This window comes from Tachysurus fulvidraco, chromosome 1, assembly GCF_022655615.1.
Source record: "Tachysurus fulvidraco isolate hzauxx_2018 chromosome 1, HZAU_PFXX_2.0, whole genome shotgun sequence".
Lineage (NCBI taxonomy): Eukaryota > Metazoa > Chordata > Actinopteri > Siluriformes > Bagridae > Tachysurus > Tachysurus fulvidraco.
This window is the reverse complement of record NC_062518.1, coordinates 44389517-44417330: the sequence shown is the minus strand read 5'-3', so window position 1 is coordinate 44417330 and position 27814 is coordinate 44389517. Positions and strand designations below refer to the sequence as shown.

General features: G+C 39.9%; 1 protein-coding gene across 5 annotated transcripts in view; it reads left to right on the top strand.

Moving 5' to 3' along the window:
• LOC113662256 (ubiquitin-protein ligase E3C-like) overlaps positions 1 to 26354 on the top strand; it is a 28097-nt gene extending 1743 nt beyond the window's left edge. The window contains exons 2-27 of one of the 5 annotated variants that reach the window (XM_027176993.2): positions 2025 to 2109; positions 2216 to 2321; positions 2409 to 2462; positions 3516 to 3590; positions 4442 to 4588; positions 5687 to 5802; positions 6187 to 6344; positions 6436 to 6589; positions 8529 to 8749; positions 8929 to 9080; positions 9353 to 9540; positions 12536 to 12622; positions 12764 to 12921; positions 13434 to 13642; positions 14873 to 14977; positions 15490 to 15559; positions 16204 to 16259; positions 16346 to 16448; positions 18553 to 18617; positions 18812 to 18935; positions 19320 to 19564; positions 20726 to 20938; positions 21337 to 21525; positions 23194 to 23260; positions 23587 to 23717; positions 25969 to 26354. In XM_027176993.2, the coding sequence (XP_027032794.2) occupies positions 2256 to 2321; positions 2409 to 2462; positions 3516 to 3590; positions 4442 to 4588; positions 5687 to 5802; positions 6187 to 6344; positions 6436 to 6589; positions 8529 to 8749; positions 8929 to 9080; positions 9353 to 9540; positions 12536 to 12622; positions 12764 to 12921; positions 13434 to 13642; positions 14873 to 14977; positions 15490 to 15559; positions 16204 to 16259; positions 16346 to 16448; positions 18553 to 18617; positions 18812 to 18935; positions 19320 to 19564; positions 20726 to 20938; positions 21337 to 21525; positions 23194 to 23260; positions 23587 to 23717; positions 25969 to 26139 (3324 nt within the window). In that variant the 5' untranslated portion in view covers positions 2025 to 2109; positions 2216 to 2255 and the 3' untranslated portion in view covers positions 26140 to 26354. Of the gene's footprint in view, positions 1 to 2024; positions 2110 to 2215; positions 2322 to 2408; positions 2463 to 3515; positions 3627 to 4441; positions 4589 to 5686; positions 5803 to 6186; positions 6345 to 6435; positions 6590 to 8528; positions 8750 to 8928; positions 9081 to 9352; positions 9541 to 12535; positions 12623 to 12763; positions 12922 to 13433; positions 13643 to 14872; positions 14978 to 15489; positions 15560 to 16203; positions 16260 to 16345; positions 16449 to 18552; positions 18618 to 18811; positions 18936 to 19319; positions 19565 to 20725; positions 20939 to 21336; positions 21537 to 23193; positions 23261 to 23586; positions 23718 to 25968 lie in introns of those variants that run through there. The other 4 variants (XR_007137931.1, XM_027176994.2, XM_027176996.2 and 1 more) reach the window with 4 other exon arrangements.
• Positions 26355 to 27814: the final 1460 nt, after the last annotated feature.

Sequence of the window (27814 nt, the reverse complement as noted above, 5' to 3'; positions counted from 1 at the left end):
AAAAAGTGTCAAAGGTTGTGTTTTTTAACGCAAAAGATAGGGAAAGAAGTGCTAGTTGAAGTGTTTCCTCTAGGGGAAGTTCTTTATATCACCTTGGTGCCAGAACAGAGAAGAGTCTTGTAGTATACTTTTCCACCCTTCCTCCAGACTCTAGGACCTTGGTTTGGTTAGTATGAAATACTAAACTTGCTCTCATCTGAAAAGAGGACTTTGGACCACTGGTCAACAGTCCAGATCTTCTTCTCCTTAGCCCAGCTAGCGGACATTTTCTGTGGTTTAGGAGTGGCTTAACTAGAGGAATAAGACAACTGTAGCCAAATTCCTTGACATGGCTGTGCATGGTGGCTCTTGGGGCCTTGACCACAGCCTCAGTCCATTCCTTGTAAAGTTCACCCAAATTCTTGAAAGGATTTTGCTTGAAAAGCCTTTCAATGCTCGTTTGGTTGTGCATCTTGTTCTTCCACACTTTTTCCTTCCACTCAACTTTCTGTTAACATGCTTGGATACAGCCTCTGTGAACAGCCAGCTTCTTTGGCAATTGTGGCTTACCCTCCTTGTGGAGAGTGTCAATGATTGTCTTCTGGATTACTGACAGATCAGCAGTCTTCCCCAAGATTGTGTAGCCTAGTGAACCAAACATTATATCAACATTATATGAACCTTAGGATAGAATTGATTAAACACATTTTTTTGTTTGTTTGTTTTTTTGTGGGGAAAAATCACATCTCCCTATGAATGACTGCTCATCAGTTAAAGCTCAATCGTAGCAAAACTGAACTGCTGTTCATCCCAGGTGATTCATCCCCAGGTCATGATCTTGCTATATCCTTGCACAACGATCTGATCTCCCCTTCAGCCACAGCTCGCAACCTTGGGGTAACCATGGACAATCAACTGTCCTTTTCCTCTCATGTTGCTAATGTGACTCACTCATGTCGGTTTCTTCTCTACAACATTAGAAGGATTCGGGCATTTTTGTCCAAACAGACTACTCAGGTACTTGTTCAGTCTCTTGTCATTTCTAGACCGGATTACTGCAATGCACTGCTGGCAGGTCTACCTATGAACGCAATCCGTCCTCTGCAAATGATCCAAAATGCAGCTGCCCGGCTTGTTTTCAACCTGCCAAAGTTCTCGCATACCCCCCCTCTGCTGCAATCCCTCCACTGGCTTCCGGTAGCTGCACGCATCCGATTCAAAACACTGATGCTGGCCTACAAAGCCAAAAATGGACCAGCTCCCACTTACCTCAAAGCCCTCATCATTCCTCGCACTGCACCCCGCACCCTCCGATCTACCAGCACTGCTCGACTGGTTCCACCATCTCTCAGAGTAAGAGGCAAGTATACTACAAGACTCTTCTCTGTTCTGGCACCAAGGTGGTGGAATGAACTTCCCCTAGAGGTCCGGACAGCTGAGTCACTGGCTATTTTTACGCGGTGGTTGAAGACCTACTTATTCAGGAAACACTTCAACTAGCACTTCTTTCCTTATCTGTTGCATTGAATAAAAAAAAAAAACAACCTTTGATACTTTTTCATTGTAACTTTGAACAAATGTTTTAAACTCATGGTATCTTAAGTATGTAAACTAGTGAACCAGCATTAATGTATTCAGTGTTAGAGATTTAAGCACTTATGTACGTCGCTCTGGATAAGGGCATCTGCCAAATGCTGTAAATGTAAATGTAAATGTAAATGAATGAGCTGTTACTATGGAAACTAGTATGTATTGGACAGAGTGTGTTAATACTGATAGCTTATAGTCTGCTGTTATACAAAACTAATCAGCACCACCTGACCAATCAGAATCCAGAATTCAGCATAATCAACAAATGTAAATTATGTTCTAAACACAGTCATGAGCCAAGATTCTTAGGTGATTTCACTCAGAAGACGAGTCCTGTGTGTGTTTTAAAGTGAAAGTATAAGAGGAATTTTACTGAGCAATTGAGGCCGCTAGTTGCTTGTAGACATCACAGCATTGGTGTATACTTTTTCTATAATAACAGCTCTTTTGTACAGTATCCATGCCACACAGAGTCGTGGAAGAAGTCTCCATGAAAAATGTAACCATAAATGGATAAAATGTACATCATGTCCTTCTTTGGTGAGTGGTGTAAGAGGAATGCAACACTTGTGTAATCCCTGTAGCCACATTACTGCCCTGTCTGTGGCAGTTTCTGTCTCATCCTCATCTGTCTTTTTGCACACAGGACATTGTGCCCGGTGCAGCTCAATGGGAAAAGTGTAGCCATGTTCAGCTTCGAGGGAGATTTCAGGCGGACGCCCAAAGTGTCCTTTGGAGGGGCAAGTAATAAGGTGTGCTGCCATGCCTCATCCATCACTTCCTCCTGAGCAGCACTCAGTGTTTTCACACGTGTGTTAACGAGCTGGTTTGTTTTGTAGGAACAGAAAGCGTCACTTCTTCACCGGACGCAGGAGGAAAGACTCAAGCGAGAGGTTTGTATTCTGCCGTTGTAACACTTTCCCTCGTAACGTTTTATGCTGGGGTGCCAGACAGAGATAAGTACTCTGTCAATTATAGTAAGGTTTTGTTAGTCCAGTTAGAAGGAGAGTGAACAAAGGACACATGTACCTTAATGTATGAACATCACATATATCCCAAAAGTTGGAAGAGTAAACCAAATACTGAAGAACACAAACTTTTCACCATAATTTCCAGTGTATTCAATAATAACAGTGCACCAATTCAATCACACCACAAAACAAAACAGATTATTTAGCAATAAACATCAGTATAAACAACATCATTATCATCAACGGCAAAATTATTCATGTCACAACTGTTCAGCACAGTTCAAATAGTTCAAATAGTCTGGAAAGATTGTACAATAAGGAGTAGGGGAAAGTCACAGTCGCCAGTTCATCACTAGTTCAGCCATTGCTTCCGGTGTTAAGCAAAGTCAAAGACAGTTTAGTAGCGCTTGTTTAAGAGTTTCCCGTGCTCACACCTCCACCAGCTTTCCGACGTAAAGAGCAGCTCCCAATCCTCCGTTCGTGTTAATCTGCATTACAGGAACAGCAACATACTCCATACCCCATGAATTAATATCCGTTCGCCGCCGTTCGTCGTCGCAACACACAATAACTCGGTTTCCGGTGCACTTCCGGTGAATTTGCTCGCTCCCTGTTATCTCCACCATGGCTCTTTTAAGCACCTCTAGTGCCTACGTCATCTTGCATCCGGAAATACCCAAGCGAACCAACATAGGCGCCATCTTTGTTGCGGCCACTTTTGCCACTATCCTTCGATTAATGAACTGCGCCATATTAAATCACAATTTGTAAAATTACATCTTGAATTGGGTGCTGTTGAAGGTGCACTGTCACACCGTGTTTGTGACTTAGGATGAGAGTAGTATACTGTATGTCACGATCATACTCATGTCTCTTCTCTTCTCTTCTCTTATCTTATCTTATCTTCTCTTCTCTTCTCTTCTCTTCTCTTCTCTTCCCTTCCCTTCCCTTCCCTTCCCTTCCCTTCCCTTCCAGGTTGATAGGAGAAGGCTGAAAAATGCAATAATCATCCAGTCTTACATTCGAGGCTTCCAAGAGAGAAAACGTCAAGTATGGAAAACGTTCTAGGAGAAAAACTGATCAAAAGTATTTCCACCTTGACCATCAAACCCATATATGGTTTTTCCTCTTGAAAGCACACTATTGTATAGCATATTTCTGTAGGTTGTGGTGCTACCTTTTTTCCTTCACCGGAGCTTAAACACGCTCCAAAATCTATAGGAAAGCGGAAAGCCTTCTCAGAAGATAAGAGTGGAGCTTATTAACAGTAAAGGAGAATTAAATCTGGAATCATGTGTTCATCATATGGGTGTAATGGTCAAAGGTGCACAAACTTTGTGTTTATATATATTTGGATTCATTCATTTTCTACCGCTTTATCCGAACTACTTGGGTCACAGGGAGCCTGTGCCTATCCCAGGCGTCATCGGGCATCAAGGCAGGATACACCCTGGACGGAGTGCCAACACATCGCAGGGCACACACACACTCTCTCATTCACTCACACACTACGGACAATTTTCCAGAGATGCCAATCAACCTACCATGCATGTCTTTGGACCGGGGGAGGAAACCGGAGTACCCGGAGAAAACCCCCGAGACACAGGGAGAACATGCAAACTCCGCACACACAAGGCGGAGGCGGGAATCGAACCCCGCCCCTGGAGGTGTGAGGCGAACATGCTACCCACTAAGCCACCGTGCCCCCTTATATTTGGATTATATAGTATGTAAACCATCACATAAGTGCTTCATTTACTGACTGTAAACAACAATCTGGGATGAGGGTAGAGCTCTGTTGTGTATCAGAATTTTAAACAGATTATATTTTCCTCTATTTTATTAAAATATGTTTGATAAGCTTGCTTTATTTCTGTGTGTGTTTGTGTGTATGTTTATAGTATGGCATTCAGCGGAGCTATTTCGACCACTGTGTGTGTGAGAGTCAGTGTTCTTCCGGATCCACACTCCCGGACTCTAGTCTGCTCACCCTGCTCATCCGCCATCTGCTCTTCTTCTATGACAACAGCAAGGACATACCCCGGCTGGTGAGCACACACACACACACCCCCACACACAGCAGCACACACCTCATAATAGCTCAAAAAGCACCTTTCCAAAGCTCTACGCCGTAATCAGCACATATCACAGCAGGACACAAACTGTAAGATGTCAGGTTGTGATTCTAAACCTGTTTAATTAACATTTATTTTATCTAATAATATTAAAAGTGTGTGGCTACAGGATTAAACTGTTCGGTTCTGGATGAGAAGGTGCTGGTTGTTCTCTGTTCCTGCAGCTCAAATCACAGCTTTATGTTAAATCTTCAAATATTTTACAGTTTATATAGAAACAGCAACTCACAGGAACTCCTACAGACACAAACGCTAAGACTAATAGTGAAGAGATTGTTTATTTAATAAAACCTGCATTCTTGTCTCACTCACTCATTTTCTACCGCTTTATTCGAACTACCTCGGGTCACGGGGAGCCTGTGCCTATCTCAGGCGTCATCGGGCATCAAGGCAGGATACACCCTGGACGGAGTGCCAACCCATCGCAGGGCACGCATTCTTGTCTCCTCCTGTGAAATTCAGTAATATTCTGTGGTCCATTTGAAAGTGATGGACTTGATGTTCTTTTGTTTGAGCCAATGACAAATCAGACTTATCTGTGATGTTTATTTAAAAGAAAAACAGTTTCACAACTTGCACTTGAGATGCCATTAAACTAAGACATTTGACAGTAGCTGCAGTTTAGTAAAGGTTTGCTTTACCTTCCAGTTGTACATATCTTTCACATATACTGTATAGCAAACTGTCCTTTGAGGTGTAATTCTACTTCACTGATTAAATGACAGAGTTAATTGTTTAGTGCCTCTTCATCACCTTTTTCACTAGCATATGATATGTTGAAATTTTATTTAAGGAAATGTTTATTTAAAGTCTCTGGACAGAGTCTCTAGCATCAGAGCTTAGGACCAGTCAGAGGTACAGCTGTAAGATTAAAAACAAAGATTAAAAAGTAAAAAAAAAAAAAAAAAAAACAAGCAGTGTGTAAATCCACTGTAACTGTATTAAAGTAATAATCGTGCTGTGACCCGGGTGTCCTCTATCACTGATTCTTAGGTGTGTTTCTTGTTGCAGATCTGGCTGTGTCAGAATGTCTTGAAGCATCATGCTCAGTTTGTGAAGCTGCTGGCCGGACCTGAGAGAAGCATGTGCGTGTTCCAGATCAAGAGGCTTCTTGGACAATGCTGCAGGTGCCAAAACCTCTGTGTGTTTATACATGTATATGTGTGCTAGTGTATGAGGTTCCACCAAACAAGGTTCTTTAGAACTGAGGGGGTAGATAAACAATGAATACTCCCTGTACAGTATGTGCTGCAGTCCATGTCAGAGGAAACATACACACACACACACACACACACACACACACACACACACACACACACACACACACACACACACACACACACACACACACACACACACACATTCTCATCTTGGGCCAGTTTAGGGTATCCAATCCACCTCCTGACATGTTTTTGGGAGATTGGAGAAAACCGGAATTCCCAGGGGATGGAAAAACCCAATGTGAGCAATCTGATGTGATTTGTTCTGTTTGTTTGGTGTGTTTGTGTCAGACTCCTGCAGCTGTGTGAGGATGAAGGTGTGAATGTGGCTGTCCCCATGCACATGCTGGAGGTGTTTACCTCAGAGAGGACCTACCTACCCCCTCTGCAGGACGACAGCACAGCTGCTGCGCTCATAGAGCAGGTTTTGCACTATATGGTTCAGAAAGGTACTTTGCCCAGTCCCACTTTTATTCCAAGCCTTAGACACAACGAGGCTTCTTTCATTCACTCGTCTCCCTTCTCATTTTCCTTCTGCAGGATACTACAGGATGCTGTACGTATTGGCCAATCACAAGTTACCGTCCAGTCTGGATTACAGTGACGCCCCCTCGCTTCCTCTGGCATACACACTGCTGGAACACACACTCAAACCACTGCACTTTATGTACAGCTCCTGTCCCAAGGGTGCCAGGTACACACACACACACACACACACACACACACACACACACACACACACACACACACACACACACACACACACACACACACACAAACAGATTGCCAGACAGTTTCAGATATTTGATATCACTCAGATATATTGATAGATTGTGTATTAGATTATTGTGTGTGTTTATGGTGAGCAGTAAAAGAGTGTGTGTATTTGAGTGGTCATGTTTGCTCAGTGTGTGGTCTCTGAGATCCAGTGTGAGAGAGAAAGAGCTTCCACACACATCTCCTACTGTTTGTTAATTTTCTTTCTCTCTCACACACACACACACACACATACACACAGCTAGATGATCCCAGTGGATGTGTAACAAAGTAATTAATAAAGTTAATACTTGCATTATGTTATACATTATTAAATTAGTTAACTTCGATGCAACTTGTTTCAAATGTATTGTTTATATAATGTTTTCATTACTTTACAATTGGTTCTGCTAGAGAGCACTCGTTGATCGTTTTTGGTGGGGCACAAATTAGTGGTACTTGAAGTGCAATACTGAATTCTTCAGCATATGCATGGTTAATGTTCATGACTTTGTTCTCATGTATATCATGTTTGCTTTGGTTAATATGAGGTTTTTGTCAAAATTCATTTTGCATAATGTTATATAGACTTGTAGCATTTGAAATATGCATTTGTTTAGTGGACGTCTTCAGTGTTGTAATGTAACGGAGTACAAATACTCCGTTACTGTACTTAAGAGGAAATTTCACGTATCTGTACTTTACTTTGCTATTTAAATTTATGTCAACTTTCACTTTTACTCCACTACATTTCCTAGATAAAATGTATACTTTTACTCCGTTATTTTCCACTAAGCATCTTCGTTACTCGTTACTACAAAATAAAATCAGAAGAAATGTGTGTGACTGCAATAAGGGAGGTTTGGCGAATCACTGCTCGTAGACTGCATTACGCACATCCGCGCGCGCTACGGAGAAGCACAGGTACGCACAGCGTGCACGCGCAGTCAGAGCTGGAGGCATTTACTGTATCTATAACGTTAATCGGCAGAAAGCCGCAAAGACGGCAACCAAAAGCAGTGAAATGTCACTATTCTTATTACCAGAGTTGATAGAACAAACTTAATATTAATGCAAACAATCCATTCAATACTAAATAAAAATAACATTTATTGATTTGGTCTTTGTTTTGTGAATTTTTTTTTTATTAATGACTGCATTCATTGGACACACTGTTTGTAGAGAATGCACACATACATGAACTGATTTGATTCAAGACTGGCATCATTACATCATGCATAAAATTTTAGTGTCCACTTTTGCCATTTAATAATACCATAACTTTTGGCTTACTATGTAGTCATATAATATATAATATAAAACTCTTCTTGTTTTAAATTCTCACTGAGGGCTAAAACCCTAAAGATGAAATCCTAGAACTGCCCCTGCTCTTATGCCTACCGAAAATCACTGAAATTTTACTTTTTACTTTTACTTCAAATACTTAAGTACATTAAATATCAGAAAATTAATTTTGATACTTAAGTTACTTATCAGATACTTTAAGACTTTTACTTGAATAATATTCTAAAAGGTAACTTTCACTTCTACCAAAGTCTTTTTCTAGTACAATACTTGTACTTTTACTCAAGTATTGCTGTATCATACTTTATACAACACTGGTGGACTTGTACTATTGTACTATTAATTTGTTCCTTTTCTTCCGTATTTGGGTGCTTGTGCAGGGAACGAAACATTTGCAATGTTGCTGTGTAAACTAATTTGTCCCCATTCTATTTGTTAAAGGGAAATATGTCCTGATCTTCATTACTCCTGCCCTTGTGTCTGTGCATTGTCCCTTCGTGAGCTGTTTGAAGTCTGCTACACATGTCTAAAACCTCTCTCTTTCTCTCTCTCTCTTTCTCTCTCACTCACAGGCAGTTAGTGTTCTCAGCCTTTACAGAAGACTTCATCTCTCCTCCATTCACTGAACAGATGTTTCACTTTTTCGTGCCGGCGCTGGCAGACCGAAGACTCAGTTTCCCGTTTCAAGACTTCCTGTTCTCCCTGCAGGCCACCATCTCCTTGTCAGACCAGGCCCAGTGTCATGCCCCATGGCTCTTCTACTTTGTTCTGTCACTCGGTGAAATGGGCCTCGGTGAGCTGGAGTGTGTGTCCTCCAAAATCCATGTCTGCTGTTGTGTCTCCATACTCTGGTTTTACTCAGTATGTGTGTGTGCGTGTGTGTGTGTGTGTGTGTGTGTGTGTGTGTGTGTGTGTGTGTGTGTGTGTGTGTGTGTGTGTGTGTGTGTGTGTGTGTGTGTGTGTGTGTGTTAGGCTCTCTGTCAGAAGAAGGGCTGCTGTTGTATCTGAGCTCTCTGCAGGCTCTGCTCCCTCTGCTTCCTGTGAGTGAGAGCGACACCAGTGATGACATTGCAAGTGACTCTGTGGATGAAGATAACAACTCTACACAACCTCCTCCTGTACAGGTACACACACACACACACACACATCACATCAGCCTTGTGATTAGATTTCACCCTACCACATATCTGTATTCAGTTCTCACATCTATCTATCTATCTATCTATCTATCTATCTATCTATCTATCTATCTATCTATCTATCTATCTATCTATCTATCTATCTATCTATCTATCTATCTATCTATCTATCTATACATATATATTTATTTATGTGTGTGTGTGTGTGTGTGTGTGTGTGTGTGTGTGTGTGTGTGTGTGTGTGTGTGTGTGTGCAGGATGACAACAGGATGTCAGTGCAGTTGATCACACAGCTGTGTATGCAGAAGTTGGACTCAGAGCTGCAGACGAACGCTCTGCTGTCACTGGTGTTAAGAGACTCGTCGAGCGAGGACATCTTCATCATGATGGCAACTATCTGCTACACCCTCATGGTGCAGCACTGCAAGATGGTGTCCAAAGTCAGGTTGGCACACACATGCACATATGTTGTATAGACTGATATTAACAGAAGGACCAATTGAAGTTTTCTTTCATCATGCATATGGTTCATTAGGTCTGGGAGGTTATTTGGGTCACGGCACCATGAATGTTGACTATCATATCAGCAATATCATCTCAGCCATGTGTAATGTGTAGAAAGGATCAATCTGGTAACAGGACATTGAGGCAGATGAGATTTAAGGCCTACACAACACCCAGCAAACTTTACATTAACATTTCCATAACTTACTATATGTAACCATGTGGACAACCTTTCTGGACAACCTTTCTGTCCAACTTCCCATATATTACTAACATTTTTTATTATTGATTCATATTTTTTCAAAGAAAAGCTGTAGGTTTAATAGAAACTTACATTATTGAATAAGATGATAAGTGTTCTCTAAAATATTAGCATTGGGCTAAGGTTTGATTCTTAGGGAGGACATCAAATACTCACACACACTTTTATAATTAATCTTGTATTGGAATTTAAAAATCTTCTCTTACAGCAACTATCAACTTTCTGGGAAAATAAAATGACATCATGTAAATAAAGTATGTAAATGCATTTAAAACAGATTAGTAGGTGGGAATATGAGTGCTTTTTAGGTCTGTTTGTTGGATGGATGGATATATACAGTAGATAGACAAATACTGTAGATAGATAGATAGATAGATAGATAGATAGATAGATAGATAGATAGATAGATAGATAGATAGATAGATAGATAGATAGATAGATAGATAGATAGATAGATAGACAGTTCAGTCACAGGGACTTCACATGAATGGATGAAGAAAAAACTGTTCTGATTTATAACTAAAACAATTATACTATTTTTTATTTTAAAAAAGTATAATTGTTGACTACGATGATATTTTAGCTCTGAAGTTATGTTAAGCACAACATGCTGTTTATTAATAAATAAAACTTGTTTATTGTGGGATTTTTAAGAAAAATATAACCAACGTCTGGAGAGTTTTTTTCTCTTCTTCAGAACCTTTTTCATTCATTTTATAATGTCTGATTATTATTATTATAATTCTTAGATATAAACATTAAAATTACATCTCATTAGAAGCACAACAAAAATAGGTTGTTGTATTAACCCTAAAATACATGGTGTTGGTTAATGATCACACACACACACACTCACAGACACACACACACCCACACACACACACACACACACACACACACACACACACACACACACACACACACACACACACACACACACACACACACTCACACACACACACACAGTAATAAATAGAAAATGTTGAAAACGTTGCATTTTAGATGTTACAGCTGTAAACTGCTCCTTCACGTCATGACATCCTATCAGGTTTTGATATGTTGTTATTTTTTTTTCTCTGCTATTTAAAAACTTTTTTGTTATTTCATTTGCCAATCATAGTTAGAGCAGTTGCTGTGGCAGCCACCTGTAAAAAAAATGGCAGTAGAACCACAATGTTACCCACTAAAACTACAAAATTACATTAAAAGCACCCTGTTAGATTTTTGACCACCAGACAGCTCCCTTTTTAAAGCTCAAGATGAAGCTCATTCCTCAGAAATGTCTGGAAAACGCTCCCCTTGTGGCTGTTTGGAAGATGGACTGTATAAATATGGTGGAAATCAGCAGTTAAAAGACTTTTTATATCCACTGACTTTAATTGTAAAATAAATCTCTCTCATCATCAGTATGGATTTTGTTTTATTTCCCCAACATTTGTTTTATTTCTTGAGCTCCTGAGCTCTCTTTGGTGCTTGAACCACCTAACATTTAGAACAGAATATCAGCAGGGTGTTTTCTCACACTTCCGTGTCAGCTTTGCGAGTCAGCGTGTCAGATCACACACTCTTTGTGCTGTTTGGGGATTAATTACTGTGGCATCGTCTCTTTACGAGCCTGCAGAGCATCAACGCTTTACTAGTGGGAGCCTTAGTAAAGCTTAAGAGCTCCTTTCATTCGTCCTGCTGTTGAGTAGAGCGACCGGCTTGGACCGTTTTTTTTCCACCTTTCTGAACTTTGTTTGGGGTCCTGGAGGTGGTGGCAGGCAAGAAGAACACTGATTGGACTCTCACTGGAACACCACATTATCAGTGATGGACGGGCGAGTGGCTGCAGCCAGTGCCATTGTTTTTAACTAGCAGAGAAAAAAAGTGCTTGGTTTAAAAACATGCATGTTATAGTAAACAAATAGGTTTTTTTACTTTTTTGTGTCTTTACAAAGGATGAATAGGAAATCAAACAAACTATTATTCGATAGTCAGAGGAGATTTCTGCATATTTGTAATCGCATGACATCAAGAATCCTGGGCTTGTGCTTTCATTAATTACATTTTTACTCACAGAAAAATGACAGGAGAAACAAGGAGCGTAATTACATTTTTAAAAGAAAAAGAAACAATTGCATCAAACATTTATGGCAACAAACACAACAAAACAAAAAAAAGCAAAAAACAAACAAAAAACGTAATCAGAAAGTCTGTTTAATACCCTGAACTCCACCAGAATCTGTTTAATAGAAATCTTTTACATGGAAGAAAACAGCTTGAAGATTGTAATAGATGAGTCCAGGAGGAGTGATGAAGATTAATCTGACTGTTGTTTTCTCTGACAGCATAACTTGAACTGATTTATTATCATATGATACTGTACGTAAAGATACTGTCGACCAAAAAAAAAAAAAAAAAACTTTTCCAAGATTTGAAACTCTTTCATGCACAAATCAGTTGCATTGTATAAATATGGAAAAACAAAACATTTCAGTCTCTTCACATGAAAACAATTTTGAATGTGAATTTTCAAATATGATTCCAAACTTTGACATTTGTTGCAGGAACTAATACGCAACCAATTATAAAAAACAAAAAAGTAATAATAATTTCTGTTTAATATTCGTGTTTTCAAATGATTTTTATTATAATAATGTTACTTAATTTATTATCATTTTGTCCTCTCCAGGCTACTGTACAGTTTGGCCTTCAACGCTCGCTTCCTCAGACACCTGTGGCACTTGATAACGTCCATGAGGACCAAAATGATCACAGGGTGAGTGTTAGCACTGCTGACATCATGCCTCGAGAAGCTCCAAACACAAGTGGATAATTGTGTGTGTGTGTGTGTGTGTGTGTGTGTGTGTGTGTGTGTGTGTGTGTGTGTGTGTGTGTGTGTGTGTGTGTGTGGGGACAGGTCTCTGGTGCCGTTGCTGCAGCTGATGTCTCGTGGCTCTCCCATGTCTGCTGAGGACTCCAGCAGGATCATCCCTCTCATCTACCTTTTCAGCTCCCTGTTCAGCCACTCGCTTATCTCTATCCATGACACCGAGATCTTTGGGGAAGCCATGGATGGTAATAGTGCACACACACACATACATACAAACACACACACAGAGTGAGAGAACTGGTTCTCTAGATATGTAGCTGTAAATGGGTAAAAGTATGACATAATGTCTAGTGAATAAACCTGTCACTGGAGTAGAAGAGGACACACCCACTCAGGGACGTGTTGTTATTCAGGGTGTCATACTTAGCCTACGAGGGTGGAACACAACACTCAAGGCTTTATGACAGTTCACTTTTTATTAACCGTGCTCTTCAACCAAAGCATACATTTTCAAAGAAAAGAAAACTCTCAATACAGTGAAAGGAAAATTGTCTGTAGTGTGTGATTGCGTGAGTGAATGAAGGTACTGTATGTGTGCCCTGCGATGGGTTGGCACTCCATGCAGGGTGTATTCTGCCTCGATGCCCAATTATGCCTAGATAGGCACAGGCTCCCAGAGTAGTTCGGATAAGCGGTAGAAGATGAATGAATGAATCACTGCAGTAAATTGTCTTTCCTGTTGTTTGTTGTTGTGCAGGTCAGAGGCAGGCGTCCATGTTGCCGTTCTCTCTCCCTGAGTTGGTGACTCTGTCACGATGTTTGCGTGACGCGTGTCTGGGGATCATCAAGCTGGCGCATCCCAGGGCTAAGAACGGCCACAGCGAGGAATATGCAGCCGCTTTCCGCAGCGTTGGTGTCAAAACCAGCAGCCAAGTGCAGCAGAAACGCTGGGTCCAGCTGTTCAAGGTCACAACGCAGCCCACACGACCTTTACAGTGTTATCATAAACATCACGTCTTTTGCTGTCTATCTCGCTCTCTGTTGCTTTCTCTCTGCTGTGTTTTATCACCCCTATTGTCCAGCCATCCATTTAATTGAAAGAAGCTAATTGAATGAAAATGTTCAACTAAGCTCGTATTAATATTGCTATTGGAAGCCTGCCTCTTGGCTGTGTTTGGAGAAGCCTGTTACGGCCTGCACTTAACCAGCACTCATTTATTCATTCATTATTTATTCCATTGGAATATTGGAAGAAGCTGTTTGGGAGATGATCACGCCATCACTGTGCAGTATGGATACGCTAAGAGCCTTTGAAATAGCTGAGAATTCTGGGTAAATTTGGGCTGTAGTCAGATTGTTCAAACCTCTTTCACAACTACAGGACATTAGAGTTCAGAGGTAATCAAAGTTATAATGAAAAAGTTTCAAAGTTGTTTTTTTTTTTTTTAAATAAATGCAAAAGACAGGAAAGTGATAGTGATAGTGATAGTACCGGTACGGGTCCGCGGCCCTGGGGTTGGGGGGAGGGCAGTAGATAACAATGATAACAACGTAGATTGGAGATGTGACTGAAATGGCATGGAATTCAAAAAAGGAGATGGTTAAATGAGACAAGAGGAGAGGTGTAAAGCACCATCTCTTTGACAACAATAAACCTGTACCACCACCCCTGCCTGTTTCTCATGTTGAGTGAGAGAAAGCATAGGCAGAGGATAAAGCAGCTGGTGTAGCAGTGTTCTGTGGGGATATCTGGGTTTCCTTGAGCACAAGAAAATCAAAGTAATGGGAAGTTAAAGCAGAGATAAAATTCTTTACTGCAGACTGGAAATTCCAGAGCCCACCTACCACCACTGTTTGAGACTTACACAACAGAGAAGGGTAGATGAGGTTACTGGGATTGTGACCTCTGCTCTGTGGATGAGCATCTGTGACAGTAGGAATTGAGTGCAGAGATGGGTTTGAGGCACATATCTGCAGTCAGCCAAGAGTGAGATTTTAGGTATTGTAGAGTATATCAACAGTACTAGATACTTATGTTAGTGTTAGAGAGATACTTACAAAAGTTTATCTCTTTACGCCTCGATTGAGGCGATCAGAAGGTCAGCCATTGAACAAATAACATGATTTAAAACTGGGGTACCTGTGTTTTTATTATGCACAGTTTATTGCATCATTTTTTATTTTTTTTTGTCTCAGGTGAGTGCCAACCTAGTGAAGATGTTGAAGGCGAGGGACATCAGCAGGCCGTTCTGCCCCAAGGGTCACTGGCTGTCCGACGAGGTCCAGATCAATGCTGATAAGGTGCACACACTCGTCATATGTCTCTGTTAACCAAAGTAATCCAGAGAATAAACAACAGAGCTGCATTTTGATTGGCCAGCTCTGACTGTAGTGCAGCTGCAAATTATAATACACTCTGTGTAATGTTATTGTTTCCGTAGTAACAGCACACTCACAGTGTGAATGTTGATACGATTAAATTTTCTTTAAGGAGATCTTTATTTTACCTTTAGGGAAGTAGTCTCTGTTTATAACAAATTCACCCAAAACTAACAACAATTAAAACTGAGATTAAAACTAAATCCCAAGTTAACCATTTAAATTAAGACTGGAAAAAAAGCTGAACAACAAATATTTAGATTTAATATGACTTTTTCTTAAAAAATAATTAATTCTGTGTTAGCATGATGAATTTATGTATAAATTTGATTAACATGTAAATTATTAAAATGCAGCGATGTGAAAACAACTCTATTTGTTTTCTTGCTGAACATCTCGACAGCCGTATCCTTTTTTGTCTTTGTTCTAAACAGGTCATTTTGTACATTCCTTCTGCTCGACAAGTGTGGAGGACAAGGCGTATGGACCAGTTCGATCTAAATCGTGAGATCCTGCTGTGTTTATTATTCTGTGTGATTTACTGATAATGTGTCACAACCAGGAAGGAGGAAGTCAGACCCGTATGCATTATAGCTTCAAAAGAATGAGGTTTAATAACTGATAAAGACAAAACAGTAAAAGACGATAACTAAAACAATACAAAGGACGAGGAAATAATAAGGTAACAGAGACGACACTTAACTAGACATTCACATTCATCTAATGATTCCGCCCTGCCATCGGCAAAACGGCTCAGATAAATACACATGACAGTGATTAACAATAATGAACAGGTGTTGAGACAGGGACGAGTAAATGAAGGCGGGGCAGACACGTGACACGGAACAACAACAACAACAACAACAACAACAACAACAACAACTGCACATGACCAAAATTCCTGACAGTAACAAAGCCGAAAACTTCACCTCCTGGAAGTGTATACCATAATTGCCACATTTGTATTTTTGACAATATTTTTTGGAATCAAATGAGGAATTTTTTTAATGGTTTATTTATAGAATCTCTTATAAATAAGATCTTTTGTCTTAATTAATGGAAAACATAAATAGACACGTAGATGATTAAAGCTTTTTTTGCATTCTTTCTTCTCCATGGTTTGCTTGGATTTGGGCGGTCTGTTTCAGATGAGATAGTCCTGGCTAAGCTGCCCTTTGTCGTACCCTTCATGGACATAGGGAAGGTATAGAAGTCTATTTCCCATGTGTTGGTGTACCAATTTATTTAATGAACAAATCTTTACTATTTGGTACTCTCTGTCTCTTGCAGGACTTCCAGAGGATGATCCATGCTAATAAAAAGCCTAAATGTATGCACAAATTTTTAAGTAGTAACTACAAGGATACATATAAAAAATTGTCTCCGGAGAAAGGTATGATCAAACACAGATCTATCAGACTGCTCCAGTGAGCTGTTGCTATAAAAATGCTAAGTTTTATTACTTGCACAGATGACCTGGAAGATATGTATAATAAAAACAACAATAACAGTAGATTAAGCCATAACTTTAGCAGAAGTGTCTTTGGGAATTCGGTATTTAAAAGTCCTTGTTTGTGTTAGGATGCACCTCAGCTCAGATATTTATCTTACCGTTAGAGACCTTGGGATAAAAAAAAAACCCTAATCTTATCTAAAGTACATTTACTCTCTTGTACTTTAGGAAAACTTGCTCTTATTCTTACACACTCGATAGACCATTGGCAGGAAATTTTGCGGTGACCCCGTTGCCTTGTCTAATGAGTGTAAAATCTCCTGCTCCTGGTTTCAGAGCCTGATCTAAAGAAGCATATCCAGGTGCAACTGCTTAATGACCATGGCCAGGAGGAAGTTAGCATTGTCGGAGGGATGATATGCTGGGGGTTATTCAGCAAGATTTAGCAGAAGCATCTTTGTGAATTCTGTATTTAAAAGTCCTTGTTTGTGTTAGGATGCACCTCCTCTCAGTTATTTTATCTTATCGTTAGAGACCTTGGGATAAAAACAAACGGTGGGGGACACTGATACAGGTGGACAACACTATTAAAGGTGGGAGACACTGTTACAGGTGGGGACACCGGTGCAGGTAGTGGCATTTGTACAGGCGGGGGATACTCTTACAGGCAGAGGACACTGTTGCAGGGGAGGGACACTGTTGCAGGCGAGGGACACTGTTGCAGGCGAGGGACACTGTTGCAGGAGGGAGGCACTGTAAAAAGTGTATCATGAGAGTTTATAAACTATCTATCTACTTGAATTGTTCTGTATGATCTTAAGCGATTTGATGAAGTTAAATGACATGTGTTGGCTGTGATGTTGGCCTACTTACTGGGGTCATGAGTTCCAACCCCAGCTCTGCCGATCTGCCACTGCTGGGATCTTGAGCAAGGCCCTAACCTCACCTGCTCACTGGTGTAAATGAGTTAAATATAAGTCACTCTGGATAAGGATGTCTGCTTCGCTGTTCGTAGACTTGTTGTCTCTCTTACAGTAGCGTATCCTTCTAGTACTAATATCCACATGTTGGCTTTTATGTTTGAGATGTTTGAGATGTTTCACTAGGTAACTTGTCGAGCTATGTGATATGATGATATTGAGATTGTAACACATTACTTTGCATTTTGAGCAAAATGTTTCTATTATTATTATTATTATTATTATTATTATTATTATTATTATTATTATTATTATTATTATTTAATATGTACATATTTTAAAAGAATTAGAAAACAGACTAGAAGAAGCTGATTTGACATTAAATTTTTGTATGTAGTTTTTAAAATCATAAATATACATTTTTAAATATTAATTTTATTTTTAGAATTGGAATATGATAAATTGTTATATTGTTAAATTGTCATCCCAACCTGTTTACTTATTTTAGGAAGATTCTGTAGTTCCTCTTGTTTATATGTACCCAAATTTCCCCTTGGGGTTAAAGTCTGTCCATCCATCCATCAATCCATCTATCCATTTATCTGTCTGTTTTTTGACAGGTCACGGTTTGTATTTATCTCTGCTTTGCTTGTTAATCGTTTGTCCAGATTGTTTTATTTCATCAGTATAGTCACTCATTTTGAGATGTCAGGTCATATTTTTGGAGTAAACTATACACGATCAAACCGATCCCCAACACCACAATGGATCACTATCACTGCAGCCCTGATAAGCACAGATCTGAGAGTGGCTGAGTGAGTTGGATACGTAAGTGGATTGAGTGAGTGTTTATTAGCCTAATAGCCTGTTTGTGTATGTCTGGTGTCAAAACTCCCCAATAACAGTGTCTTGTTTAATTGTTCAAAACTTTAATTAGCCTAAGGCAGGTCACACCTGGACCCCTGTTTGTCTGAAGCTCGTTCATTCCCTAAATGGACTCTCTTTCATTTCCCTTGTGTCTTAATTAATGGAAAATATTAATAGATACGTAGATGATTAAGTAAAGTTTTTTTTTGCTTTCTTTCTCCTTCACGGTTTTCTTGGATTTACACGGTCTGTTTCAGAGCACAGACACCTGGCCATCCTCAATGAGCTGCACTTTGTCGTCCCCTTTGAGGAGAGAGTGAAGGTATAGAAGTTTATTTCCCACATGTTGGTGCAACAATTTATTTAATGATCGAATTTGACCTTTAGAAAATACTTCCTGCACAATGAGGTCTTCTAATGCTGCCTCTTGGTTCACTTCCTGTTAGAGGAAAAATGATTGCTTATGCAAGCGATGACGACAAATTTTTACTCTCTGGTACTGTCTGTCCTTTGCAGATGTTTCAAAGGCTGATCTACGCTGATAAAGGGGATGTACAGTGGCACATCTCTTTCATCAACATCACCATCCGGATGAACTACATCTACGAGGATGTATATGACAAACTGTCTCTGGAGAAAGGTACGATCAAACACAGCTCTAACAGACTGCTCCAGTGAGCTGTTGCTATAAAAATGATCAATTTTATTACTTCTACAGATGACCTGGAAGATACGTATAACAAAAACAGTAGATTAAGCCATAGATTTAGCAGAAGTGTCTTTGGGAATTCTATATTTAAAAGTCTTGTTTGGGTTAGGATGCACCTCCTCTCAGATATTTTATCTTACCATTAGAGACCTTGGGATAAAAAAACCCTAATCTTATCTAAAGTACCTTTACTCTCTTGTACCTTGGAAAAAATATGCTCTTAATCTTACAAACTCGCAGTGATAAACTTCGGCAGGAAATTTTGTGGTGACCCCGTTGTCTAATGAGTGTAAAATCTCCTGCTCCTGGTTTCAGAGCCTGATCTAAAGAAACGTATCCGGGTGCAATTGCTTAACGATCACGGCCAGGAAGTCAGAATTGTCGGAGGAACGATATGCTGCAGGTTTTTCAGTGATCTGCTCAAGTCAGGGTTCCATCCCAACCAGGGCTTTTTCAGGACCACCGACGAGGGTCTGCTGTACCCGAGTCCCACGGCCGAGATGGTCTTTGGAGAGAGCTTCACGCGCCATTACTACTTCCTGGGCCGGATACTGGGTAAGGTGCGTTTGTGGGAGGGGCATTGGATTGGGTTTAGTTCAGATAACTGATAAGTTTTATGCATTTTGCATAGGAGCTTTTAACATCAGCATATGACATTCTCCATCCTGTCCTATAGAGGGCAACAAAAACCTTATCTTCAATCAGAATGAGTCAGTGGTGAGATTGGATAGCAATGTCAAATTTAAGACGTGTCATTATTTCACAGCACATTACAGTTCTTAAACTTTGTTTTGTTCTTTACAGAGAAAGGTTTCTCAGGGACAGAGAAGGTCACACTCTGACTGATGGCTTCAACATTCTTGTCATATATATTTTTTAATTGATTCATAATGTTGTAAATTAACAAATCCAACTGGCACTGATGGACCTGTGTTTTGCATTAATTACCCTGCTCTGCACTCACTGATATTAAAAGCCACCTTTGCCATTACTCCTTTTAACTTCCTGTAAATCCATCCATAAATTCACAATTGGCACAATTTTTAGCAATAAATACCATAAATAAACAGTGATAAATAATAGTCGGTGTAAGAACAGATTCTGTTTGTGTTTGTATGTCTCTATGTTTGTTATTGATGGGTATCAAGGGGTCTCACGTATGTCGCATATGTTCCCACTCTTTCGTCAGAATGAAGGCTAGTTGCTGCTAAGTGGGTTATAAAATAATACAAAAAATTTACCCTCCCTGCTTCCGATTCTCACGGTTAACCTGTGTTTAGAAAAATGCACTGATTTATGTGCCTGTGTGTTTTCGAAGCATGCATTAAGGAAATTTGGGAAATTTATAATTAATTTTGTTGATATGGCCAGGGGGGTGAGTGCAATCCATCATACAAGCTTAGTGTAGTTTAATGTCCCGAAATGGGACAATACTGATGTTGGGAAAGTTTTTGGGACTGCTGATCCTCCATATCCTTATTTTTCCCTTTGTGTTATGTAAAAGCCAGTGAGCAAGAACATGGCAAATACATTTTCACAGCACTGTGCACAGTAGATAAAGGTTTCTTTACTTTTCTCCTTCAACGGCTGTCAGCCCACGTTTTTTTCTCCCTGGTGATTTCAGTGTGAAGCAACAGCTAAGGGGAATAAAGAAGACTAGGTTGTGTGCATGCTGATTTATTTAGAAGGTTAATGATCCATGTATCTCTGTGCTTCCTCAGGCTCTGTATGAGAACATGTTAGTGGAGTTGCCATTTGCCAGTTTCTTCCTGGCTAAGCTGCTCGGGACCAGCGCTGATGTGGACATTCATCACATGGCCTCGCTCGATCCCGAGATGTACCGGAACCTTCTGTTTCTCAAGAGCTACGAGGGAGATGTGGAGGATCTGGGGCTCAACTTCACCATCGTCAACAATGACCTAGGAGAGGCTCAGGTTATATATCTCTCTCATTTTATGTTTGTTTTTTGCTTTCTGTCTCTCTCTCATTTTGAATTTTGCGTCTTTACTTTTTTGCGGTTAGGTTAATGATTGAGCCTGACTCTGACTGTATGACCAGCAGATAAAGCATCTCTCTCTCTCTCTCTCTCTCTCTCTCTCTCTCTCTCTCTCTCTCTCTCTCTCTCTCTCTCTCTCTCTCTCTGAAGCTATTATCCTCACAACAACTGCTAAATAGCATCTGCATTATATTCATACAACACAATAACTTTTTTTTTTAATCCAGTATTCTGGTTATAGTTTAACAATTAAACTGCTGGAATAGAGTGACACTTTGTTGTTGTTATGAAAGACCTTCATCACACCATAAAGTTTCACTCTGTCTGCTTTTCCAGGTGGTTGAGCTGAAGCCAGGAGGGAAAGACATCCCGGTTACCATGGCGAACCGCATTGCCTACATCAATTTAGTGGCCGATTACCGGCTGAACAAACAGATCCGAGCTCACTGCCTGGCATTCAGAGAGGGTCTGGCCAACATGCTCAACCTCGAGTGGCTGCGCATGTTTGACCAACAGGAGATCCAGGTACTGCTCAAGTGAGCACACACACACGTACACACACACACACACACACACACACACACACACACACACACACACACACACACACACATAGCTGTAATTTTTCTACCAAAAATCTGATCATTCTTCAACATGACAAACATTGATGTTGGCTTAATGAAGCAAGTATTCGCAAAGGCCGGTGCTATTTGAAGGTGACTAGACATAAGGGAATGTGTGACTTTTTGAAGCAAGTGGACAGAAAGCTTGTGGAAGCTAGTGGACCACTAGGGTGCTAAAAAATTTTGGAAGTGGAGACGAGGATGTGAAGCCATCTGAAAACCTGTGACACAATTCCCCTCCTTGGGCTGAGTGTTTTGATATATCACATGCCCATTTTGTGCTAATTTTTTTAATTTCATGTGACATCACGTGATGTCACATGACATCAGAATACCCGTGAGGAAGTTCCCCTCATAGTTCTGAGTGTTTTGTTATGTCACATGTCAATGTTGTAAAAAGTTTTTTGATTTTGCATATTTTGGGGGCACAGCTGCAGAACAACCAGATGGCCAGTCGGTACACCAATTTAAAAGTTTGTTCAGAGTATCACTCTAAAGGAGCTGGCCGAGTTTGGTTTAGATAGTTCAAAAGCTTGCCGAGTTATAAACCTCCAAATTTTATAATGGGAGTCTATTTGAAAAAAGGCCACTTTAAGACCCCGTACCGGAAGTACTGGTACTCGGATCACTTATAAAAGTCATAGCACACCTCTCTTAATAAGCCGGTCAATTGGACACCTCATTCATGGGTCTAGGACAAAAGCTGCGGGAGAAGTTATGCGCCGAAGTTTTGTCTGGAAGAGTATGAACAATAGTAAGAATGTTGCTTTGCAAGCACCATTAATAATAATAATAATAATAATAATAATAATAATAATAATAATAATAATAATAATAATAATAATAATAATAATAATAAATAGGAAGACAGAATGTTGGCTTCTACAAAGCCAACATAATAAGATTAGGAAAACAGAATGTTAAAAAAATAATATAACATCCACTAAATATATGTATTGTGATTTCCTGACATTATTTCCCTTATTGTCCCTCAGTATTCTTTTCATTTTAGTTCATAGTTTAGTTGAGTCACTGATGACTAATTTTTCAGAGTCATAACTATGACTCTTGTTGTAAATCATCACCACTGGCATTTATCTACAACAGACATTCAGACATTTTTTTACTGTTTAAAGTACATTAAAATTACATTTATAGATTTTGGAGTTGTATTGATGATTAAAACCTTAAAAGTCAAACAAACTTGCTTTTGGGGTGCATTGTGGGATATTTTTTCCCTGATGCGCACCCTGAGTACTAAACTGGACTGGATTCATTTGACTTGTCAGATGGGTTAGGATTGGGTGTGACTATGGAGCATCTTGGACCCTACTGGTTGTACAGTTAAATGCTTCAAAATTCTTTTTAAGACTTCCGGTTTCAAAAAGAAACGCATCACCATACAGAATCGGTTTTACCGCATTAGATATGGTGTTAAACACTTTGTGTGTGTGTGTGTGTGTGTGTGTGTGTGTGTGTGTGTGTGTGTGTGTGTGTGTGTGTGTGTGTGTGTGTGTGTGTGTGTGTGTGTGTGTGTATATGGTCTGATTGATTTGATAATATTTCACAGGTTTTGATCTCTGGTGATAATATGCTTATCTGTCTGGATGACCTGAAGAAATTCACCAAATACTCAGGTAACACACACTCACACACGTTACTTAATCTGAGCACTTCAGTTCTGATGACTCGAGTCCCACCACAAACATTAATAAACATAAACAGTGCATCTGGGGTGGGTGAATGAGTGAGTGGGTGAGTGAGTGGTTGAGTGAATGGGCAAGTCATTGAGTGAGTGGGTAAATGTGTGACAGGGTGAGTGAATAAATGTGTGAGTGGGTAGGTAGATGAATGAGTGGGTGAATGAATGAATGAATGAATGAATGAATGAATGAATAAATAAGTAACTGAGTGAATGATGAATGTGACTGACTGAATGATGAATGTGACTGGTGCTGTGCAGGAGGATACTTTCCCACTCACCCAGTCATCAAGATATTTTGGGACGTGGTGGAGAATTTCAGCAACGAGGAGAAACACAGGCTGATCATGTTTGTCACCGGCTTCTCACGTCCTCCTGTGCTGGGATTTAAAGTCAGTATACTGTACACACACAAAACAACAAAAAGACTTGAATACAATACTGTATACATATGTATACATGGGGAATTACTTATTTAAAATGTATGTACAGTGGTGTGAAAGTCAGATCATCAAACAAATGTAATAAACATATTAGTCAAAGATAACACAAGTAAACACAACATGCAGTCTTTAAGTGAAGGCTTTTATTATTAACAGAAAACAAAATCCGAACCTACAGTACATGGCCTTGTGTGAAAAAGTGCTTGCCCCTAAACCTAATAACTGGTTGGGCCACATGTAGCAGCAAAAACTGCAATCAAGCATTTGCGATAACTTGCAGTGAGTCTGTCACAGCACTGTGGGGGAATTTTGGACCACTCATCTTTGCAGAATTGGTGTAATTCAGGCACATTGAAGGGTTTTTGAACCGCACATTGAACCGCCCTTTTAAGGTCATAGCATCTCTATAGGATTTAGGTCAGGACTGGTGTTTTTTTATATCATTGTCCTGCTGCAGAACCTAAGTTCACTTCAACTTGAGGTCATGAACAGATGGCCACACATTGTCCTTCAGGAGTTTTTGGTAGATAGCAGAATTCATGGTTCCATTTATCACAGCAAGTCTTCCAGGTCCTAATGGCCCTAAAGCAGCAAAACAGCCCCAGACCATCACACTACCACCACCATATTTTACTGCTGGTATGATGTTCTTTTTTCTGAAATGCAGTGTTTACTTTTACACCAGATGCCTTTATGTTCTTTTTGCTCAGCAGCGATTTTTGGTCTTTGTCATTTTTGCCCAGTCTCTTTCTTATGGTGGAGTCATGAACACTGACCTTTGTCAGTGTCAGTGTCAATGTCAATGTCTATAGAGATAAACGTTCCTAGCTTTCTAAAATCTTATGATAATTCTTATAATCGTTTAAGTTTATGATGTGAAAGGAATGGAAGGAAAGAATGGAAGGGCAAGAGTGTGGTGAAGGTAAAGGGTTTAATCTAATTCTAATGTTTTCTGATCACAAAGCCCCTCTCTGTACATGGTGAAGCTCTTAGAGAAATCATGGAGGAAAGGTTCTGCAAAAAATGTGTGAACTTTAACTGGCAAGAATTAGAGAGATGCTTTTTAATGAATTGGACTTTGGTGCAGACAGAGAGAAAGGTCCGAGCCAATTTGCCCTCTCATCTCTACCTCATCTCCAGCCATCGTGGCCTTAATTAGGTGCCGTTAAACAACCAGAGATTCATTAAGGGAGAATTGGCAGAGGAAGCCATTTAAAAACATGATGAAAATCCTTTTCTCAAAGCGATGGCTCCTGCTCCAGCACTTTCTTCATAAGCAATAATACTTTAATACATTATTTGTTAGAAAAATGGCACAGTTAAAGCAGAACCCTGAGATGGGTTTTAATTGGGCTCTAACCATAGCACTCACACACTCGCTAACAGACCCAGAGAATTGCTAAGGGATCTGGTTGCAGCAATGACCTTCTGAATCATTAGCCATCACTCATACTCAGTGCTGATTCCAATTATGCATGCCATCCCATCAGCCTCATGCAGATATACAGCTCTCATAGGGCTGTGTTCCTGACCTGCTTCAATTGACAGGAAAATAAAATAAAATAAGAATTTTAGACACACTGCTAAAACATGCACTATAAAAACATGTTTGGTCAACGTCGGATGGAAGGAAAGAAGCAAGGAAGGATGGAAGGACAGGGAAAGGGACAGGGGCAGACTGGAATGGATAGTATAGTAAAGTAGAATATAAGGAGGAAATTGAAAGAAGGAAGGAAGGGAATCAAACTGTAGACATGTGCAGATTTCATTGGTCTGTGTTGATCTGCTTCAAGTCAAGTCAAGAAGCTTTTCAGGTGATGAAAGAAATATGAATCTTGGACATAAAGTAAGGAAGAAAGAATAGAGAGCGGGAAATACAGAAAGAAATAAGAAAATGAGGGAGGGAATGACAGAGAGTAAGTAAAACAGATGTAAAGCATGATGATAAGGAGGGAGGAAAGGAAGGATAAAAGGGAAGTTAGGGAGGAAGGAAGGAAAGGATGAAGGAAGAAAAAAGGAATCATGTTTCCTCCTAGCTGCTTTCATTTATCTTGCACAGCAGTTTCTTATTTGTACACAGAATTTAGATGTTACTGAAACTAAGTTCAGCTGTGAGATCTGTTGGTACTGTGCTGTTGAATCTATCATCTCCATGCTCGTGTGTGATGTGTTGTCCTATGTGTCTCCTATTCATCTTCAGGAGCTCGACCCTGCCTTCTGTATCCATAACAGAGGGAACAATCTGGAGCGCCTTCCCACTGCAGGCACCTGCATGAACATTCTCAATCTGCCCGAGTTCGATGACCAGCAGCTGATGAGGATCAAGTTACTCCAAGCCATCAATTTGGTCGAGGGCTTTGAGTTATACTGAGAGCCGAGTGGAAAGCAGTTGCCATGGTGACAAACATGGCGGGATTTTTATTAGTAAACATGAGCCGAAAGGAAACAGAAAGCTTGACACCTTGACAGGCTCGAACACTGAGGAAACCAGTGACACTGAGATTTGAATATAAATATTGAACACTGATGAGGAAGTGACTGTACTGCTCGAAAAAATTAAAATAATAAATAACAAAATGAAACATATAATGCATAACTCAACACGTTATTCTTCCTTGCAATTTGCTGTTTATTCTCCATCCATTTGAAGATGGATGTTTCTATATAGCAATGTATAACAGTGATTTGCTCAAAGTCAACAATACTGATTCTTAATGAATATATTATTATACGGTGATTATACGGTCAACCAAAAAATATGTGCTCCTGCACTCACCTCCATGCTTCCAAAGCTGCACACAGGTGTTTTAACCTTACATAATTACTGACGCCCCTATTCTCCCACGGTAACTCGACATACACTTAACGTGGCTCCTACACTAACCCTAAACCTAACCGTATTTTTTGGTTGTTTATTTGTTTTCGAAAATAGCTTAACTGTAAGATAAAGCATAATATATATAAACTAAAATGGTACATTTCCTGAAGAAAATGTGAATGGTGCTTGCAAGTGGCAAGTTCTCCTCATCGGGCTGAGTGTTTTGATATATGACATGTCCATGTTGTGCTAACTTTTTGATTTCGCTTATTATGTGGGTGGGCCTACACGTGACGTCACGTGACGTGACCAAAACACGCGTGAGGCACTTCCCCTCATCTCTGGCACCTCAACTATCTAACTTTCACATTATGTTCTTCTCAAATTTGTGTATCATATTTATTAAACCAATACAATTTAAATGTTTAAATTAACATGTATAGTCACACCATTGTAGCAGTGTTGCATGCAGTAGGCTGTAAGGTAAGTAGCGATTGTTCATTTGAAATTTACTCAAGTGGAAGAATGTAAGTAATAAACTTACACCTACTAGCACTATGCATTATATTTTGAAAAAGTAGATTATCTTAATGCCTTGATGCTCGATGACACCTGAGATAGGCACAGGCTCCCCGTGACCCGAGGTAGTTCGGATAAGCGGTAGAAAATGAGTGAGTGAGTGAGAGAGATTATCTTATTATCAAAACCTTAAATTTTCTCTGGACTTGATGATAAATACATCTCTGACCGTTGGAATGAACCAAAATAAAAAAAAACTAGAAAAACACATTCATGATGATTTATGGTGATTTTATTTCTTTGCCTACATTGATGATGATGCATTAAGAGTTGGGGGTCCCCTGTACCAATAGACATAATTGACGCATTCGTCCCAATGTACTGCTGTACCCAAGGCGACATCTAGTGTAGATATCTATGGTTTCAGGCAAACAGCTTCATGAGACTGATTAAAAACCTAAATTGCCACAAGTCTCTTAGGGCCCCCTAGTGGCTGAGGCCCGGAGCTGCAGCTCCTCTGGTCCTTTGGACCTACTAATTCTAATGATGATAAACGGTGACGTCACATGGACAGAACTTCCATAGAAGTTCTTACACACGACGGTGAAGAACAACAAGGACTTACACTAAACCTCATCAGAGCTCTTCACAGTTTGTATTGTATATTCATCCTGTATTTCTATTCCAGTGTAGAAATGTAGATGTAAAT